This window comes from Gallinula chloropus, assembly GCF_964237585.1.
Source record: "Gallinula chloropus genome assembly, chromosome: 7".
NCBI lineage: Eukaryota > Metazoa > Chordata > Aves > Gruiformes > Rallidae > Gallinula > Gallinula chloropus.
Window position 1 is genome coordinate 25925515 of NC_140092.1, and position 20957 is coordinate 25946471.

The 20957-nt window shown below is 51.5% G+C and overlaps 1 protein-coding gene across 1 annotated transcript in view; it reads left to right on the forward strand.

Moving 5' to 3' along the window:
- The first annotated feature begins 689 nt into the window (after window positions 1-689).
- AFF1 (ALF transcription elongation factor 1) overlaps window positions 690-20957 on the forward strand; it is a 93156-nt gene continuing 72888 nt past the window's right edge. Inside the window, exon 1 of the mRNA XM_084266600.1 lies at window positions 690-879. Coding sequence (XP_084122726.1) covers window positions 863-879 — 17 coding nt within the window. The 5' untranslated portion in view covers window positions 690-862. The remainder of the gene's footprint in view (window positions 880-20957) is intronic.

Below are 20957 nucleotides of genomic sequence, written 5' to 3' on the forward strand. Positions count from 1 at the left end.
CCCCACCGGAGCGAAGCCCCCGGCCCCGGGGCGTGCGGCAGGTGTCGGGGAGCCGGTACTCGGCGTAGCAGCCTCTGCCGCGGGGTGTGCGGAGCGTTCCCCGGGGCCGGGAGCGGGTCGGCCTGCGGGGCCAGGCTCGGAGCGTTCCCCGGGGCCGGGCTTGGAGCGGGGTTCGGGGCCGGGCTCGGAGCGGGGCTGCGCTCCCAGCTGGCGTGCGTGGGGTGGCCCAGCGCATGGGTCTGCGGGCGTGGTTCCCCGTGGGGAACGCCCCCCGCCCCTCTGATAGGCTGCAGCGGCAGCGCCCGTGCGCGTCTCACCCAATCAGGGCGTTCTCCTAGCCGGACAGAACGACATGTCCATTTAAGGAGTTTGGGTCGTACCACGGAGGGGGGGAGGTTTACAGTACGAGTACTGGGGAGGGGGTGAGGTGCCCGCCAGCCCCCTCCCCAAAAAAGCCGCGGGGTAACGAAACTCCAGCCGGCCGGGCGGCATTGGGGCGCGTCAGCTGCGAGCCGACCCTCCACGTTTCAGCGAGGCTTTGCTCTGTGTATCCAACCCCGTTTCCCCCCCCCCCCCCGGTTGTAAAGTGCGAGAGCCGCATCGCCCTCCCCGCCGGCCGCGGCGAGTGCCCGGATGTCGCTCAGAATGAGTGCGAGCCAAGGCTGCGCTCGCCAGCCCGGCCGCGGGCAGCAGCTGGGGCGCGGGCAGCCGCGGGCGCGGTGACATTGCGGAGGGGCGCGTCCGCGGGAGCCGGGCCCCGGCAGATGGAAGAAGAGAAGATCTTGGCAGCGGGGTAGAGCCGGCCAGCCGGGGGGAAAAGGGGGCTCATGGATAGCGGGAGCTCGGCAGCGTGAACTTCACGATGGCTGCCCACTCGAGGTACGGCGGTCGGGAACTTCCAGCGCCGCTGCTGGCTACCGGCGGCCTGGTGCCGGCGGTGATCCCTCCCCACCACCACCCTCCCCGCCCCGCTCCTTCCCGGGCAGAGCTTGCCGGGCGTTTTTAAGGCGGAAAAAATACCCGGGGAAGCGTCCCGGGAGGTTTTACGGCGAGTGCCCGCTGCCTGCCTCTCGGCACCAGCTCCCGTGGAGCAGGAAAAACAACGCGCGGCTGCTCCCTGTCAGACCGCCCCTCGCCCGGCGAGCCCCGGCCCGCTGGAGCCGGCGTCCCCCTCCCCGGGGGTCTCGCCTGTTGGGCGCTTCTGGTGTTTCTGCCCCCCTTTCCCTTCCCCTTCCCCTTGCCCCCCCTCCCCGCCCCCAGCCTGCAGTAAACAGGTCTCTGCCATCGCTTAACCGCAGCGCTTCCGAAGGGAAATGGTTTATACTGGGGCTGCCCGGGAGAGCCGGCCGTGGAAAATGGAAGCGGGGCTGCGGCTGCTTGGGCGCCGGCCTGTGGGCCGGGGGTTGTTTAGAGGGAAGAGTGATTGGGAGAGGGTCGCTCCGGGGAGCGAGGTTAAGGGAGCTCGCCTGGGTTCAATACTCGCGTCGTGGTGTGGCCCCGGCTGGGGGCCGGGCGCTCCCGAAGCCGCCCTGTCTCTCCCCTTTTTGGCTGGGTGGGGGAGAAAATAGATACCAAGAGGCGTAGCCCCCCTCCCACCAGAAGCCACCCAAAACTACTACAACTCCTCAGCCGGCTGCGTTTTAAAGGATACAGCCTTTGCTAGGGGGGGTGGGAGTCCTGGCAGGGGGGCAGCTCGATCTGAGGCACCTGCTAAAAGCCTCTGAGCTTTTTACGGTGCTGTAACGGCGGATCTGGGACGGGCTGAGGAGAGAAACTCCTCTTCCCACTCATTACCCCCTGCATAGCAGCCACCCTGCTCCCCTTCCCCCCCCAGGCAGGGTTTGGGGGGGTGGGAAACGATCTAAAATACCCGGTGGCGTCTCCTGCACACAAGTTTGGCACTCGGTGCCTGTGCGCCCTGGTGCTGTTCTGTGGGTCTGAAGCCAAGAGCTGGCTTTAAATTATGACCTGCAAAATGACAGAGCCCTGAGGTTTGGGGAGGGAGGACAGGAAGATGGATCGCTTCGGTTAGTGGCTGAACTCTTCCTTCCCCGGTGCCTGTGGCGGGGGGGGAGGGGATGGCAAAGGTCTCGTTTTTCAGCATCTTTTTAAGAAAATATCCGTGGGATCACTTATTCTCAGGATTTAATGGCTTGTGTGTTGCATTGAGAGGCCAGCACGGATGAGGGGATACGTGTTAAATCTTAATGCTGCTGGCTTGGCTCCAAGGCCAGGGACAAGCTTGCTGTCTCAGAGGGTGTATGGCTGTTTTCTTGGGTGGCAGGAGGGCACATGGGCGCTGGGACCCACCAGCAGCCCCCCAGCCTCCCCAAACTGGCTGGAAAAGGGCAAGACTGGCATTGGGATCGGCGAACCGCATCCCTAACTGGCTAGGTGGGCAGTGCAGGGAACAGAGTCTTCCACCCTGAGGAAAGTGGACCCAGGGGGTCAGGTGCTGTGGGGTAGGTGAAAGGACCATGCCCACACTGAGATGGGCACGGAGACAAGACGTGCACCTGCCGTTCCCTACCCTCCCTTCTCCTCGATCGCGTGCGTCGGCTCCTGCTTGTGCCAGGATGCTGTGAGGCACTCAGGGCTGTAAAACTGCGTCAGAGCGTTTCAGCGCAGTGAGTAAGAAGGGTAACCCCTGCGTGTTTGAAGATGGGTGTTCAAGCCTCTGAGTGTTGCTCATCTTAAGGCATATCAGAGGGAGTAGGAGTGAATGTGAGCAGCAGAAACGAATCTCTTGCAGGGGAGAGATTGCACTTGCCAGAGAGCCTGGTGTCTGTGGTGTTTCTGTTTTGGTGGCACGGGTCAGCATCCCTCTGAGCCCAGGAAATGTGTACGCTGTGAGTGTGTAGCAGCTTTTATTCAACAGTGAAGGATGAGTTCATATGGACAGTAAATAATTGGGAGTTATACTGCATGGGGCCAAGAGGCCACACATCTCCACGATGTATTTGCCAAAGCCTGTCAGTGGGTGTGGGTTTCCTCTGCAAAGTGGGGGAGCTTTTTGAGTTCATTTGTCTCTCATAAAAGATGCCAGCAGCTTCTGTGAGCACAGTACATTGCTGATGAGGCGGTGGGATACAGGGCACTGTAGTGGCTGCGTATCACTCCGTACGAGGCCTCCGGGCGCTCCTCCATCTGCTTGGGTTTGCTCATGCACCGTGCGCTTCAGCTAGTGCAAGGGATGTGACGCTGGGGATGTCACTTGTTCCCTGACAAGAGAAATCTTGTGTCCTTTCCCCAGCTTCAACGCTGCAGTCTGTGGCAGCTCACCTAGTGTGTGGCCTTCTCTGGCCGGAAGGGTGGGGAGAACAGGGTGATCATAAAATGGGCCTGTTGCTGCTCTTCAGCATTTTAAAAACTGTAAGAGCCACGACTGAGAAACTGATGTGCTAACGGGTTTTACTAAAAATAGTCAATCTTAAGAAATGATTTGAGTTGGGTATGGTTTCGTTTCAGCTGCTGGAGAATGACCAGCTTCTACCAGTGGCTACTGTGGATCGCTTATCCAGAGCCATTAGGTGGTTGGTCTGTAGATGTAGGTTTGCTTGCTTTTCTTTCCCTTTTTTTCCCCCCCAAGCTATAGGTTTGCAGCTGCAGCTTTCACTGCTTCCCCCTCTCCCCACCCCCAGCTTCTGGAACACGCAGATGATCCGATGCCTGTAGCATCCCCGGGCGCCAGGGCCCGTGCCAGGTTTCGATGGAGTATTCAGGAACGTGCGAGCAGAAGCGGCATCGGTCTGAATGGGGACAAGTTTAACTTCTTGTTAAACAATGTCTGGTATCCATCACGTGCTGTTAAGCTGCTCTGAGGGATGGCAGGACACTGAGGTGTGTGGGACAAACTGGTACCCACGGCTGCTACCAGCGATCAGCGAGGCATGAGGCCGTGGCTCCTTAACTAGCCATGGAGCCCCTCTCTCTTCATTAATTGCAGGTTGAGGGTCTTTAGCTGCTTTTTTTTAAGACACAGGCTGCTTTACTCAGGCTAGTTGGGATCCTTTTTAATTATCTGGAGGCCACTTATCTTAAAAATTTTGTGTGGATGGTGGGCTTTGGTGGTGTTGGGTTGTGGAGTTTGTTGTTGGGTTTTATTCTCAGTTGCAATAGACCCTTGAAAACATTGGAATGCCATACCAGAGCTGGTGTAGAAGGGAATGTTTCCTTAGATCGGGTCTCAATCTGTATCATAGAGAGAGGGGCATGTTCTCCCTACTTTTTATGAGAAAATCATTTGTGAGCTCAGCTGCAAGATGCAACACGAATAGCAAGACACGAGCTTATAATGAACTGCACCAGTTCTCCCCAGTGCTTTCCTTCTGAGTGCAGTTGTTGTGAGTAACAGCATGAAGCTTTGAAATGGCTTTAAAATGTAACAGAGAAGCTGTCTTGGTAAAGTACATAGGAATGCTGTGAGGACATTGTTCTTCATAAGGTGTTTCCACCATCACAAGGTGGTTCCACCGTCCCTGGAGGGGTTTAAAGGAAGAGCAGATTTTGTGCTTGGTAACATCATCTGGTGTTGGACCTAGAGGGGCTGGGTAGATGGCTGGGCTCTATGATCTTGAAGGTCTTTTCCAATCAAAACCACTTTATGGTTCTTCACTACAGTGAAGTGAGGAAGAGTTCTCCACCATGTACTGGGTGTCTTCCTAAGGCCTGCTCAGTGTGGGGTGGTTGGGGGCATGGAGGCTGGCTTACAGCCTGACTCATGAGCAATGGGACATGCCTGAGGGGTGGGTGGAGGGACCTGGACAAGCTTGAGGACTGTGCCCTTGTGAACATGGTGAGGTTTAACCGAGCCGAGCGCAAGGTTCTGCAGCAGCTGGGTTGGGGTAACCCCCAGTGTTGATCTGGGCTGGGGGATGAAGGGCTTGAGAGAAGGGCATGAAAAGCTGGAGAAGACTTTTTTATGATTACAATGAGGGTGGTGAAATACTGGCACAGGTTGCCCAGAGAAGTGGAAGATGTTCCATCCCTGGGAACATCCAAGCATTCTGAGCAATCTGGTTGGAGATGTCCCTGCTCATAGCAGGGGATTGGACTAGATGACCTTTAAAAGTCACTTCCAACCCAAACTGTTTTATGGCTCTGAGCCTGAACAGCAGTGGGTCAGTACTCCTCCTGTCCAGGCCTGAACACAGCGTGGAGGTTTTTCTCCCTGTGGTACGTTACGGTGCAGCAAGTGCTGGCTGCATTACACTTTGCAGTCCTGAGTGTTTGCAGCTCATTCGTGTCCATGATAAAAACAAGCAGCAGCATGTAGCACCAGCTGGGCTGGAGCAACTGGTTGGGGCAGACAGCACTCTGAGAGGTGGTTATCATCTGTGGGCTAAGGCCACCACACGTGCTGCGAGCAGATCGAACTGAGGTGTCTGGGCAGGTTTGGATAGGTACCCTTCACAGAATCGATCACCAGGTTGGAAAAGACCTTAAAGATCTTACAAGAAAGATGTAGAACTGTTGGAGAGGGTTCAGAGGAGCCACAAAGATCATTAGAGGGCTGGAGCAGCTCCCCTACAAAGAGAGGCTGAGGGAGCTGGGCTGGTTCAGCCTGGAGAAGAGAAGACTGTGGGGGGACCTCATTGCAGCCTTCCCATCCCTGAAGGGACCAGAGAAACAGGAGGGGAACCAGCTTGTTCAAGGGCAGAGATTGGCAGGATAAGGGGGATGGAGTGAAGCTGAAGGAGGGAAGGGTTAGATGAGATATCAGGGGAAGCTCTTTCCAGAGAGAGTGGTGAGGGGCTGGAAGGGGCTGCCCAGAGAGGGGGTGGGTGCCCCGTGTCTGTGGGTGTTCAAGGGCAGGTTGGATGGGGCCCTGGGCACCCTTGTGTAGCTCCAGGCCTGGAGGTTGGTGGCCCTACCTGTGTCAGGGGGGTTGGAGCTCTGTGATTCTTGGGGTCTCTTCCAACACAGATCATTCTATTACTCTATGATCTTCTAAAGAACCTTCATCATGGGTGCTATGTGCTTCAGGAAGACATTTGCCTTCTGCATTCGTTCAGGCTCAGGTACTGCTCAGTGTGTAGAGCTGCTGTATTTAGGTGTACCAAGTTGCCCTTTGGTGGGGCTGGCAATGCTGCCAACCCCATGGAAGGGCAACTGTAGGTGCAATAAGAGAAAACAACGTCCCTGCTTGAATTTTTAGGGAAAGATCAATAAGTGAATTGTTAATGTTTAACTTAAGAGACGACAGTAAAACTCATTCTCTGAACTGTGCAGGTTTCATTTCTCTACCTGTTAAATAAATACATATATAAAAAGGCAACAAAACCCCAACAGCAACAAAGAATAATGAACAACAGAAACACTCCTACCCCTGAGTCACCCAAACAGAAGCAGAATGCAGCAGAAAGGCTTTTTAAAAAGAACCAGAAGAACAAACTCACCAGCACCTGGGTGCTTTTTGCTTAGTGTGGCCTGTGATCTATAAGCAGTGAATGATGTATTTGTCGATGCATGAGCAGCTCCTTGATGGCACGGGCGTGCTTAGCAGCTGGTGTGGGTATGTGAGGTATGTGAGGGGGCATGAGGGCCTTGGTCTCATCCCTGGGCTGGATGCTGAGCGGTGTGGTGGGATCTGCCAGCATCTGAAATAAGGAATCGGTGGGATGTATGGCAGTAAAGGGATGCTTATGTCTTTGGAGAGCTGTTGGTGTATGGGAAGATGTTGGTTTTGGTGTTATTAAGAGGTTCTGTGCTGAGAGGGGGGTCAGGTGCTGGCACAGGCTCCCCAGAGAAGGGGTCCCAGCCCCGAGCTGGGCTGAGGGCAAGAAGCGTCTGGCCGCTGCGCTCAGTGCCCTGCACTGCCTGGGCTGGGCTGTGTGGAGCCAGGAGTGGGACTCATGGGCCTGAGGGGTCCCTCCCAGCTCAGGGGATTCTGGGATTATTGTGCTTCTGGAATTGGTTAAATTGTGCTTAAAAAGATATAACTCAGGATAATTATAATTTGTCTCTGCGAGCTTAGGAACTCTCCCTCAAACCCCATCTGCAGCTATTTCTCAAGAATCCTCTCCCCCCAGTAAGGCTGTTTTGGAAAAAAACTCAGCCTAATTTGAAGAGAGGGAATATGCTGGCAGTTTGGTGAAACCCCGTGCTCCTTTCCCAGCCCCACAGCCCTCAGCAGAACAGGCTGTTCTAGGAAAAGCTGTTTTCCCGGTGCCAGTGAGCCTGTGGCTCTGCTGAGAGCAGCTTGTCAGGCTGGGGAGCTATTTCTTCATACCTTTGCTAAAATAACATGTGCCAACAGAAGGATAGGTTTGCTTGGGTTTGGATTTTACCCTTTTTTTTTTCTTTTTAAAGAGTCCCTCAGTGTTGCAATTACCTGGATGTCCCCATCCCTGATGGCTACCCTGCTTTGCTGGGAAAGGTTTTGTCAGCATAGCTAAAAGTAGGGGCAACAAATACGCTGCTGAGCTGAGATAGCTGTGTTGGCCAAAGCTCTGTGATGCTGGTGGATAAGGCTGCTTTTTATATGGATTCTAGGGGGGTGGGATAGGGGATATAAGTTGTGTTGGCCAAAGAGCTCTTCTGGACCATGTCTCCTTTCTTTGCCAAGACCCTGCAGACCCCTGGTAACAGGACAGTGGGATTTCTCCAGTGATTCACTTCTAATTGGCACCACCAGATGCCCATGTCTGCCTGGCAGGACCATGGTGTTCCCTGCAGTCCACCCTGAAAGTGTCTCTTCAGTTTTATTGAAGTGTTGCACCCGCCTTCTAACGTTGTTTTTAAAAGTTACTTCTAGAATTGTCTACTTATATAAATTAAAAACCCAAAAAGGTAGGAAAACCCCTCTGATTAACATTGATAGAAGAGTGAAAGTGCCTTATGCATGAACCACTGGGTCTGTTTCTCTTTGGCAAAGTGTTTTTTTCCATTCCTGGTGCAACGTACTCTGACATGAGGAATGTGGTGGCTGCTCCGTTCCTGCTGGGCATCTTCTGGCAAAGGCTGCTCTTTTTGTATGTTTTTTTTTCTTTTTTTCCTTCTTTTTTTTTCTCCCCACCTTCCCTGTTTCTGGGGTTTTTTTACTTCCCTTCAAACTTGGAGGGAAAATCCTCTGAGGAGCGGCTGAGGGAGCTGGGGGTGTTCAGCCTGGAGAAGAGGAGGCTGAGGGGAGACCTTCTCCCCACCTCCACTGCCCTGCCAGGAGGGTGCAGAGAGGTGGGCGATGGTCTCTTCAGCCAGGGGCCAGGAGATGGGACGAGGGGGAATGGCTTCAAGCTGCCCCAGGGCAGGGTCAGCTCAGATATCTGGGTGGGAAAAGTTCTTCCCTGGCAGAGTTGTGGGGCTGTGGCACAGGCTGCCCAGGGAGGGGGCTGAGTCCCCACCCCTGGGTGTGTTTAACAGATGGGGAGATGAGGTGCTCAGAGATCTGGTTTAGCACAGGACAGGAGCGGTTGGACTTGATGATCTTAAAGGTCCCTTCCAACCTCTGTGGTTCTGTGAAACTGCTGTGCTGTGTCCTCAGTGTGGAACTGGGGTGGTTGTGTTTGTTTCTGGTCCCTTTTCTCTCTTCATTTCGGGCAGGGGGAAATGAGGAGAGTGGAAAGCAGTCACTAGAAATAACACGGTGACACTTGAGGCTCAAGTACCGCGTTGGCTCTTGTGATTCCTGTGCTGAGCTCTGATCTCTGCCCAAGTTAGCACATGAGAAATAAATCTCAGTGCCCTTCTCAGAGAAGGCTGTTGTGGAGAATGCTTTCACCAGTGCAGTAACTGGCTGTGGCCAGTCTGGTTTCCATTTTGTTGCTTCTGCTTCTTTAGTGTTTGCTGCTGGAAAGCCAAACCTGCTTGTTAAACCCCCTCAGCTGCAGCCTGGCCCACAGCAAATTCTCACTGCAGGGTGACCTTGGCTGCTGGACACCCAGATTTGAGGTACATCCCAGCTGGAGAGGGAGCCTTGCTGTGGGATGCTTTCCCCTTGACCACACAGCTCAGAGCAGCGTTTCACCTTTCAAAACACTTTGAAATCTTTAAGAATATTGATTCAGAAGCATATGGAATTTAAATGTTTGGGGCTTCTTCCCCTCTGTACCTGTGCTTTATGTACATTGATTTTGGAAAGTCCACAGTTTTCAACTGGTTTAGATGCTCTGTGCCTCAAAAATGGGTAAATATATTTCACTGTGATTTTGGGGTTGTGATTTAGCACTGGATGTTCTGTAACTTTTATTCTGGAAACGAGACAAACGAGTCTCTTAATCTTTAAAGGGAACAGGATCGCTTTGGAACACCGTTAATGATCTTTATCTGTTTGCAAACCCTTATCTATTTGACGTGGGCCGGCTTCAGCAAACTAATAGCAGGCTTTCTGTGCTTGGCTGGTGTTTGTGGCCCTCCTAAGAGGAAATGCTGGCTTCTGTGTAATGGACTACAGGAGTAAAAAAAACCCCAACTCAAACTGAACTTCTCTAGAGCTTAAGAATCACAGAATCACAGGGGTTGGAAGGGCCCTCCAGAGCCCATGGGGTCCAAGCCCCTGCCAAAGCAGGGTCCCTAGGACAGGTCACACAGGTTGGTGTCCAGACGGGGCTGGAATCTCTCCAGAGAAGGAGACTCCACACCCCCTGGGCAGCCTGTCCCAGGGCTCCCTCACCCTCACCGGGAAGAAGTTCTTCCCCACATTGGGGCGGAACTTCCCCTGCTCCAACTGGGGGCCATCGGCCCTTGTCCTGACCAGGGCAGAGCAGAGGGGGAGGATCCCCTCCTTTGGCCACGCTCCTTTTAATGCCTCCCAGGATCCCATGGGCCTTCTCAGCCCTGGGGCACACTGCTTATGTCTCAGCCTGTCACCCACCAGGACCCTCAGATCCTTCTTCACAGAGCTCCTCTCCAGCAGGTCACCCCCAGCCTGTACTGATAGAAGCAGTTATTCTTTCCCAGGGGCAGGACTCTCCACTTGCTTTTATTAAGTCTCACCTGGTTTCTCTCTGCCCAACTCTCCGCCCTGTCCAGGCCTCACTGAATGGCAGCACAGTGTTCCTGCATGAAAATCCTGTGTAACAGCCCAAATGGGGCAGAGACAGAAAACTAGGTAGAATTTCATTCTGTTCTCTGAGAATCTGCTTTTAGAAACACCATCGTAATGAGATGTGGTATTCAGAGACATGGGGGGGATTTTTTCCCCATTGCATTTGCTGCGAGAAGCGGTTGACTCATACGCTGAGGCATTAAAAATAATAGATGAAAAACACTTCCTAAATTGGGTAACTTGGAAAAATTCAGTAACTCTGTGTTTCATGGCTGAAAAAAAAGAAGACTTCTGGTCGTGGAGTGATTTAAGTGCCACAGAGCTTTCCCTTGGAGTTCTGTCTTTATTTGTAATGAGAATAACACCAGTGCTCCCAGCTCTTCTGATAACAGCGTGTGCTGGTAAAGGGGTATGGGCATCTCTTTGGGTCTCGTAGGTATGGGGAATGTTTAAGATCATCAAGCTGTTGGGATAAAAATGATGTGGTATATGAAGGAGCTGGCAGAAGTTCTTCCCTGCTGGGAAAACCCAGAGGTTGTAGTTTAGATAGTACAATGCAATCAAGAAATAGCAAGTAGGAGAGCTGGAAGAGGACGGGGTGATGCTAATGATCAGGGAAGATGTGCTGTCTAGCTGTGACTAATGCTAGGAAGTTTTTTCCAGAACTTACCTATGAAAAAAAAAAAAGCCTTCTTTTTAGTGTATCATTCCACAAGTTTCTTTTCGGGGAAAAAAGAAAGCTTTACTAGACATTCTTTGCAGGTTCCCAGTGTATTGAGCAGTTTTCTGGCCTAGTAGGGAACTATGAATCCCAACAGCTGAAGGTAAAGCTAATAGCTTACTCATCTCATAAAAACAAGTATCTTGGGTACAAAGACACATTCAGGTTTGGTTGTGGATAGCTGTGCACTTTGCCTACAGTCTTTTGTGTAAGAATAACCCACACTGAAAACTTTGGAAACTTCATTTTTATGAAGTTCTATGAAGATTTTCTAGTCTGATACCTGGAATTGTGCTACAAGACAGCCTGGGCAGTTTGAGATGGAGAATTTGACTTTGGAAAGGAGAAGAAAACAATGCCCACAGCTTTTTTGTCTGTCAGTGAAACCTTCTATTCTAAGATGCCCTTAACTTCTTTTTGTGGTGGTTCCCTCCTCCTGGACCAGCTTGAAACTCTTGGTGGATACATGGGATGACCTCAGCATTGGTTCTGTGTGAGCCAGCTCCAGCCTGGAATTTCTGTACCCAGCGTGGTGTGGTGCTGCTGTGCACAGTTGGTGCAGCTCTGCATGGGTAGGACCACACAGGGTTAAAATGAGTGAAATAGGAAGTGAAAATGAGTCTGCAGAAATAACATTCAAACTTGGCTCCCGAGCTGGTTCTTCCGTTACTTTAATAAGTGAATCAATCCTGGTGATGTGGGAAGGGCGCTGTCTTTCCGTGCCACTGAAGTGGCTGTAAGTGACCCTTACACATCCCTTTTTCATAGAATTATAGAGTGTGTAAGGTTGGAAGGGACTTTTAAAGGCCCTCTAGTCCCACCCCTGCAGTGAGCAGGGACACCTTCACTAGAGCAGGTTGCTCGGAGCCCCGTTAAGCCTGATCATGAATGTCTCCAGGGATGGGGCCTCCACCACCTCTCTGTGCAGACTGGGCCAGTGTCACCCTCAGAGTGAAGAACTTTTCCTAATGCCCAACCTAAATCTCCCCGTTTCGAGTTTAAACCCATCACCCCTCATCCTATCACTCCATGCCCTCGGGAACAGTTCTTCCCCAGCTTCCTACAGGCACCTTTCAGGGACTGGAAGGTGCTATAAAGTTCCACACACCAACCCCCCCCCCCCCGAAAGGCTCTTCTCCAGACTGAACCAGCCCAGCTCCCTCAGCCTGGCTTCACAGCAGAGCTGCTCCAGCCCTTGGATCATTTTTGTGGCCTCCTCTGGACCTGCTCCAAGAGGTCCATGTCCTTCTTGTGCTGAGGGCTCCAGAGCTGGAGCCAGCGCTGCAGGTGAGGCCTCCCCAGAGCAGAGCAGAGGGGCAGAATCCCCTCTCTTGGTCTGCTGGCCACACTCCTGGGGATGCAGCCCAGGATACATTTGGCCTTCTGGGCTGCAGATGCACATTGGTGGCTCATGTGCAGCTTCTCACCCACAAGTCCCCCCAAGTCCTTTTCCTCAGGGCTGCTTTCCAGCACATCATCTCCTGACCTGTATGGGTAACAGGGGTTGCCCCAACTCAGGGCACCCTGCACTCGGCTTTGTTGAACCTCATGAGGTTCCCCTGGGCCCACTTCTGCAGCCTGTCCAGGTCCCTCTGGATGGCATCTCATCCCTCTCGCACATTAACCTCACCACCCACCTTGGTGCCATCATTTTCATACCTCTTTGGAGAGAATGACTGCAGGGAGCCTCTTGCTGTGCCTGGCTCTCATGGTCCCTACAGCTGATGGAGTCTTAGCTCTGCTCTTCACAACCAAGACCTTCTTCCCCCGTAATTCTTATCTAAACGAAAGCAGTTTGTAATTATAACGTAATCTGATAATTGCAACCAAAAGCTGCTCGGGCTCTGTTTTGGCAGCTGCAGTGGGTTGTGTTGATGTTATTTCACTGTTTGAACAACTTGTGAGGGAGTTTATCAGGCTAACTTAGGAACTGTGATATTTTAAACCAAAACAAAACGCCCCAAGGCGAAGAAAAAGCAAACCACACGTGCACGCAGATCCCCCAGCTATCGCATAATGCTTCTGAGGTCGGATGTGACCTGGGCTCACTTTTTAGATCTAATGAGCATTTAGTTGGCATCCTTTGGGGTGCAGCTTGTGGTGTTCTGTGGTCAAATACAGTTCAGAACTGACTCGGTGTCTGTGCTGCGATTCATTGTGGAGGTGTGTGTGGAGGACACAGGTTCTCAGTCAAGGTCTTGGACCCGTTTCCACTCTGCTCCCTTAAGAGTGCTTATTCCCAAAGCTTTCTAATTTGCCAGCAAACACTTGTTCTAGCCACAGTAGTGAGGGGGAAGCCTTTTTGTCAGCTATAGCAAAAGACAAACTCAAAAGTCCTGTTTAAAAATACTTGCCCCCTTGAAAAAGCCTCAGAGAAATGCCATGAAAAGAAGGAACGGTGAGGAAAACCCTTCTTTCTGTGTCCCAACACCATCTTTTGCCTTTCTTCTCATGGATTTCTCTGTTAGCCATCTCTTCATTGTTTTTTTTTTTTTTCCTGCTGTTTTCTGGCTGTTAATTTGGGGGGCAAGGGGTGTCACGCGTGGGACGGGTGAAAAAGCACCCGACTTATATAGGGAGTAAACACTGGGAAAATGACTTACTCGGTTCCCTGTTCCTTTGTCTGTTGATTAAATGTTAAGCTAATGGTTTCCTTCTTTAAAAATTGCTTCCTTGGAAATGAGTTGTCCTCTTCCCTGTGAGCCTAATGAGGGAAGTGTACAGATTGCAGCGGTACAAACTGTGTTTACTCGGAGTGTAACAGCTTTCAAGACTGTTTATGTACAGTAATCTGCCAAGTAAACAGTGATTTGGTTTTGTTTGTTCAATATGCCTTTCTTTCCCCAGACAAGTCCCTGAACACACAAGAACTGGAGCGTGAGGGCCAAAAAAATGAGTGGCAGTTGATGTGATGTGTTTAAAAGGGCTTTTTTAAGTCGTTACATTCTCTTAGGAAGTCCTTGAACTCTTCTTTCACCCCTTCCTCTTCCTTTTCACCCCTTCCTCTTCCCTGTCCCCCTGGTAAGAGCAAATAAGATGGAGTGAGAGTGGCACAGGTTCTGACTGATGCAGATCCCGCATCCCGCTGATGCACCACAAAGTCTCGATGGGAAGCAGGAAGGCGGCAGAGGGTGGAAGTGGTTTGTGTGCTGGAAGCAGAGGGTGGAAGTGGTTTGTGTGCTGGAAGCAGAGGTGGCAGCGAGAGGCCACGTGCCAGGGCTCAGCGGTGCATACGTGCAAGGCGGTGGTACAGCTGCTACACTGAACGTTGCGGGTTCTCTGGGTCCGCTCTGGGGACGTCAGTCTTTGTAGGGGCCAAATTGTGGCCTTGATTCCAGCTGATCTGTCCCCTACACGTCTGTTGAGCGGCTTAAGCCATGCATCGTGAGGCACTGAGCTACTTGGGTGAAAGGAAGAACGTAGACCAGTGTCTGATTTTCCAGTTTCCTTTGGCTTTGAGCTTCCAAGTCCAGTCCAAGGCAGTGCTTGTTAGAGCTGTGTTCCACACTGTGCTCAAAGTGAGTTCTTGACCTGGAGCTGTTACGTGGAGGATGGTTTCTGCGTGCGTGTATAAGCAGGTCCCTGATTCACGGCTTGAGATGGAGGAGGGACTTCTGTGTGTGTGTGTGTGTGTGTGCATGACAGAGAGATTTGGGAGAGGGATGGTAACCTCACAGTTCCTCTGTTCTTGCTCTTGTGTGCATATTGATACAAGCACAGTATTTCTAAGTGAAAAAACACAGGGCCAAGGCATGATGTGCAGGACAGAAGGATTTCTGAGAGGTGTTTGGTGGATGGCTAAAAGGAAAGGTCCAGGTGGAATAGGAAAACATGGTAGTGACTTTCCCTCTTCCTTCCTTCCTTCCTGTTTTCCACATGGCTTCCAGAAGTCCTTGTGTGTAGCAGGTTTGTTGTGTGAAGCATCTGCTCCTCCATGGCTTCCTGTTTAGTAACTGTGACTACTAAGCAATTGAGTAAGATGGAGAAGATACAGAGTGTATTAGAAAGTGTCTGCTGAGACTTCAGGGTGATCTAGTTATCCCGTGGCTTAAAGTTATTCCAGAGCCCTCTGATCACCTTGAAAATACCTGGCTTTCTACAGAGGCTCTGGCTGGATGTGGCTCGGGTTATTTGGGGTGTTACCTGGGGTTGGAGTTGTTATTCATCGTGTTTGTGGATGCTTTGTTAATGAATCTGTGGGCCAGCGAGAGGCTACAGAGGGATGAGGCAACCCAGAGGAAGCGCGTCCCCGTGATGACGCAGGAAGCTGTCGGGTTGGAAGCAGGTTGTTTAAGAGGCTTAACCACCCTTGACACTGGCTGTAGCTCCAGTCAGGGGGTGAAGGAAGATGCAGCAGCCTACGCAGAAGGATTTAAAACCTTCTTCAGAAGTTTTGACGCAACGATTACTGTAGGGCATCTGCTCTGTCCCTCGGAGAGCTGAGCGGCAGACCTCCTGCCTCGTGCTGCGGACAGTGAATAAGTGTCATTGGGAACATGTGTGGGAGGGCAGGGGATGAGGAGCTCTGGGGAGAGGCAGTGCTGATTCATTCTCCTTCCAAACCCTCTGTTGCCACCGTGGCTCTGAGGGCAGGGACTTGAAGAGGCTGTCGGTTGTTACCGTGAAAATAATGGGACTTTGATGGGTTTTATCAGAGAGGGTGATGTATCCCTGGAAGTCATCCTGAGTCACTACTTGAGTGGACAGAAAGAGCTCTGTAGGCCTGGTGATCTTCCTTCTGGGTATTCCTGCAGCACTTCAGTGTGATTTTCCAGCCTGGGTTGCAAGCTTGGCATGAAATCCCCAAGGTTAGTCTGTGGGCAGACGTGACTTCCTTCAAGAGCAGTAGTTTCCCCAGACAAAGGGACAGCTGGCTGAGAAGAGGCTTGGAAAGGTACCAGTCACAAAATCCCAGAATCATAGGGGTTGGCAGGGACCTCCAGAGCCCATTGGGTCCAACTCCCTGCCAAAGCCGGGTCCTTAGGACAGGTCACACAGGTCGGCGTCCAGACGGGGCTGGAATCTCTCCAGAGAAGGAGACTCCACACCCCCTGGGCAGCCTGTCCCAGGGCTCCCTCACCCTCACCGGGAAGAAGTTCTTCCCCAGATTGGGGTGGAACTTCTCCTGCTCCAACTTGAGGCCATGGCCCCTTGTCCTGTCCCCACAGACACTGAGAAGAGGCTGCACATGTCCCCCTGTGTCCCACCCTTCAGCTATTGATCCACATTGATCAGATCCCCTCTCAGGCTGCTTCTCTCCAGGCTGAACAGCCCCAGCTCACTCAGCCTTTCCTGGCAGGGGAGATGCTCCAGGCCCTTCATCCCCTTCGCAGCCTCCGCTGGACTCTCTCCAGGAGACCCCTGTCCCTTTTATACCAGGAAGCCCAGCACTGGGTACAGTCCCTTAGAAGGTTAAAACTCGAAATAAGACAGTACGGAGCCTGGAAGCGCAGCAGTGTAGCTAACAAGTGCTTCGACCAGTGGCCTTTCACTAGTTGGCTGTCAGGTTTTGTGTCGTGGAGAAGGAAAGAAACGTCGTTGTGGTGCGGCCGTGTGTTCTCGTATCTGAGAGGGGCTTGTTGTTAATATGGCTGGAGTGGAGCTTCCTCTCCGGTTTCCATCTGCAAGAGCTGCATCTAATGTCTGTTTGCTCCATGTGCTTCCTGCCAAGGGCTGAGGAAGAGCATCTTCCTCATCTGTCACAGCCTTTTAACTTGGCAAGGCGTTTGTGCTGGTACTGGCAGCCTCTGAGGCCTGAAGCTTCATGTGCTTGGCAAAGGTGGAAGGGGGGGAGTTTGGCTTTCACCAGCAATCTCCAGTTCTCACCAGATTAAAACAGATCTGGCAGAGAGCGAGGACTTGGGCTGTGCTCTTGCAGCTCTGGAGGGCGATGGGATCCTGGGCTCCATCAGCAGAGGGGTGGCAGCAGGGACAGGGAGGGGATTGTCCCTCTCTGCTCTGCCCTCCTGAGGCCCCAGCTGGAGTCCTGTGTCCAAAGATGGGGCCCCCAATGCAAGAAAGATGTGGGGCTGTTGGGGAGGGGTCAGAGGAGCCACAGAGATGATCAGAGGGCTGGAGCAGCTCCCCTGTGGAGAGAGGGTTAGATGAGATCTTAGGGGGAAGTTCTTTACAGGGAGAGTGGTGAGGGGCTGGAAGGGGCTGCCCACAGAGGGGGTGGGTGCCCCGTCCCTGGGGGTGTTCAAGGCCAGGTTGGATGGGGCCCTGGGAAACCCTGGCCTGGAGGTTGGTGTCCCTGCCTGTGGCAGGGGGTTGGAGCTCTGTGATCCTTGGGGTCCCTTCCAACCCAGACCAGTCTGGGATTCTGTGATTCCTGAAATCCATGAATTCCTGAGCTCTGTGTGTGTACTGAGATACAAGGAGGAGGAGTGGTCCCTTTTTACGGTAGTCAGACTCCCTTGGCGTTTCTTCCTGTGCTCTTAGAGGTGTGAGAAACGATGCTTAGAGGAATCCATCCCAACCAGTGACTCTTGCCCAGTTTCCCCAGCCTCCTGTCAGTCAGCTCCCATGTTCCTTACTCCACACTGTCCCACCCACAGTCCTGCCACCTGCCCTCTCCCATATTTTGGGACCCTGCATGAAAGGAGGGTGTCCCTGCAGACCCCTTCCTGGGCCGCTTTGCAGGGGCTCTGACAGACAGACGCCTGTCCTGTCCTGCTGTTGCTCAGTTGTTTAACAAGGTGCTTTTAATGGAAACATAAACCCGGATAGAAACACAAAGCCTAATGGAATAATCTCTTAATTGCAAGGCTGTAAATGGCTTTTCAGTATGTGATTACTGTACTTGGGGGGGGAATCAGAGAGAGTATTGAATGAAGGATGTGAAACTTCAGGTGCTAAGAAGGATGATTTATTGCCAATCCAAGCATCAGGCCAAGCAGAGCAAACAAACTGAGAGCAGTAAGTGCTTTTGAGGGTGGAAATTGCCTCGTTCAGGGTGTTCACTGCATGGGGACACGTAAATTCTACCAGGATAAATGCACAAAGAGCGATTAATTAATAGTGGCGAGATACTCATGTGTGTGCTGTCCTCAGGCAACCCTGGAAAAGTATTAATCAGCATGTTGGCCTGATTATTGGTGGATGGCTCCTGGTATGTGGATAGTTTGCAGTGTCAGCTGGAAAACGCGTTGTCCCTCTGCCTCCCTGTGAAGATCGTGGCTTTTCCCGTGTGATGTGGTTCACAGGAAAAATAACTCAGGTTTTTAAGCAGCCAAGGGATCCTCACCCTAAGAAGGACATCAAGGTCCTGGAGTGTTTAAAAAAAGGGTAGATGAGATACTTAGGGATATGGTTTAGCTTAGGATAGGAATGGTTGGACTTAATGATCTTAAAGGTTTTCTTTAACCTTGTGACTCTGATTGAAGGAGATGTGCTCAAAGGCCATTGTCATTTCTGGTGTTGCCACAAGCCCTTTAAGACATGTGAGTCCTTGTGGGAGGTGCACCCATCTTTGGGATATCTCACCTAGATTAGGCAGCAGAAGGTAAAAAAAACAGATTAGCTTGATACTGAGCTGGCACTTGATGTGTTGTGCAGCTGTGTACTCTCTGGAACAAAGCATGTTTATCAGGGAATAGGTGCTCCGAGGCCACATGCTGCTCAGGGACGCAAGGTAAGTGATTTGGAACTGGCCTTGCTGGTTCCCACCAGCACTCCCCTTTCCCACAGCTCATGGTGTGCTTCCCCCTCTTCTGCCAAAGAACAAGGATGCCTGATTTCGCCTGCTCTCAGAAGCAGTCTTAGGACCACCAAGATGATTGAGGGAGTGGAACCCCTTCCTCATGAGGAGAGGCTGAGGGAGCTGGGGCTCTTTAGCCTGGAGGAGAGTGAGGGGTGACCCCATCAATGTGAGAGTCAGGAGGCTGGAGCCAGGCTCTGCTCAGGGGTGGCAGCGACAGGACAAGGGGCAGCAGGTGCAGCTGGAGCAGAGGAGGTTCCATGGGAACATAAGGAGGAACTTTTTCCCTGTGAGGGTGAGGGAGCCCTGGGACAGGCTGCCCAGAGAGGTTGGGGAGTCTCCTTCTCTGGAGACATTCAAACCCACCTGGATGTGTTCCTGTGGGATTTAGTCTGGGTGACCCTGCTCTAGCAGGGGGATGGACTAGGTGATATTTCAAGGTCCCTTCCAACCCCTGTCATTCTGTGATTCTGTGGTCCTCAAGCCTTTCTTTGTGTGTTTTGAACATCCCACATTGGGCTCACTTTCTCTGGTGCACACATCTGCCCACACCAAGCAAGTTGGAGAGATTTCCAGTGTTTGCAGTGGGGCTCGGTGCTGCCAAACTCATGCTGCTGTCCCGTGGGAACTGGAGCTGCCTGTTGGTTTTGATCTGAGCCAGGGTGTGATGTTCCCACTGCCCATACACACGTCTTGCTAGGGATGGTAAAGCCTGAGCAGTTTGCTGTTTCTTATACCTCTTCCAATACCCAGGGAAAGATGGGAGCTTTTATTTTAAAAGCTCAGATGATGCAAGGAAAAGGATTATATATTTTTTTAAATTAGAAAATTAGAAAGATGTTGGATAAATATGTCCAGAACTGGGGGGGGGGGGGGGGGGGGGGAGAATTAGTGGCTTTTTACATTATTACTGTTTTGAAGGGGTAGCTTTTTGTAGCTGCTGAAAGGACTATCTTGTGCAAAAGGAGCTGCGTGTAAATATTTTGAAAAAGAAGGGAAAAAACAAAAGATAAGAGACTGGAGAGTGTGTTTTGGAGCGGCATATGCTTTGCAATGCGCATTAGGCATGCATGGGTACCTGCCTAATGCACCCTGCCACGGATTATTGCTCTTGCAGAGCTTGAACACTTTCCAGGGCCTTTGGAATGACAATGAGATGCTTTGTTATATAGACATCAGGCTAACGATTCAAATGCAGTTTGAAACTCTGGGCATGGAGAGGTGCTGGGACTGGGGTGGGGAGCGTGTACTCCTCCTAATAAAAGTTGAACAACAGTTAGGAACCCTGTAGGAAAATTAGCAGGAGCTTGTGTGTGTGGATGGAAAAATTAGGAAGTACTTCTGGGGTAATTACAGCCTGGCAGGGATTGCAGGAAGGATTTTAAAAGAGGCTTTTCAGCGTATAAACAGATCTTTTCTACAAACATTGCTAATCTCACTCTGTTCCTACTTAGTCCTTGCTATGCAGATAAGACTTGTCCAACCTGTTACTCAGTGTGTGCTGTTACGTAAGGCTGAAACTCAAAAGAACAGGAAACCTTTTCATTTGGGCATGATTTCCTTAGCTGTTGATTCCTGTGGAATTATGGAAGAATTTAGCTCTTTAATGTTCATTAATTGTTTGTCTTAATCTCATATTAGTTACAGCCCAGCCCCTGCTGATGGCACGCTGGGTGTTACTTGAGTGGGTTGTTTGGGAAGGGTTTTACACAGGGAACACGTTTTATCTGTGGACCATGTGGCTGATGGACGTTGGAGATGCTCAGCAGAGCATGGACCAGGTCAGCTGGCTCCTGTGGAAAACCAGTGACATATCCCCTTGGCCGGGTTGATATGCAGGGATGGGAGGAGGAGTGTGATATCCCCTCGGCCGGATTGATACGCAGGGATGGGAGGAGGAGTGTGATATCCCCTCAGCCGGATTGATACGCAGGGATGGGAGGAGGAGTGTGATATCCCCTCAGCCGGATTGATACGCAGGGATGGGAGGAGGAGTGTGATATCCCCTCAGCCAGATTGATGCACAGAGATGGGAGGAGGAGCGTGATGCCAGATGTAGAATGCAGACACTCAAAGCAGCTCCTCACTGAGCATTGCAGTTTCTTCTTCACTGACTATATATCTTGTTAAGATCCTTAGTCGGTGTGGAGGGTAGCAATGATGTTTGGAGGGGGGGGTTAACAGCATTTAGGAAGCCAACTCTATAAAACTCGTGAACAAAAGGCCTGTCTGCATGAATAATTTTGATGTAGTCCTAAAACAGAGGATTTATTGGGTCTGACTCCTTGCACCTGCAGTAGGAGTTTATGTGTACTCAGAGAACTGAGGTAGAAAACCAGCTTGTAGGACCTGAATCCTTGCTTTAACTTGAAAAATGATTTCACGTGGAAAATTAAACATTGGGGTGTTTTTCTGAAATGTGATAGCTGATATCATTTAGATATTTACTTATTTTACTTTCTTCTAACCTATTTTTTTCTTAATATCTTCTTTTAACCGAGCTAGTTCTTATAAAGGCTTTTTGTTTTCATGAGGATCCTGGGGAAGCAGTA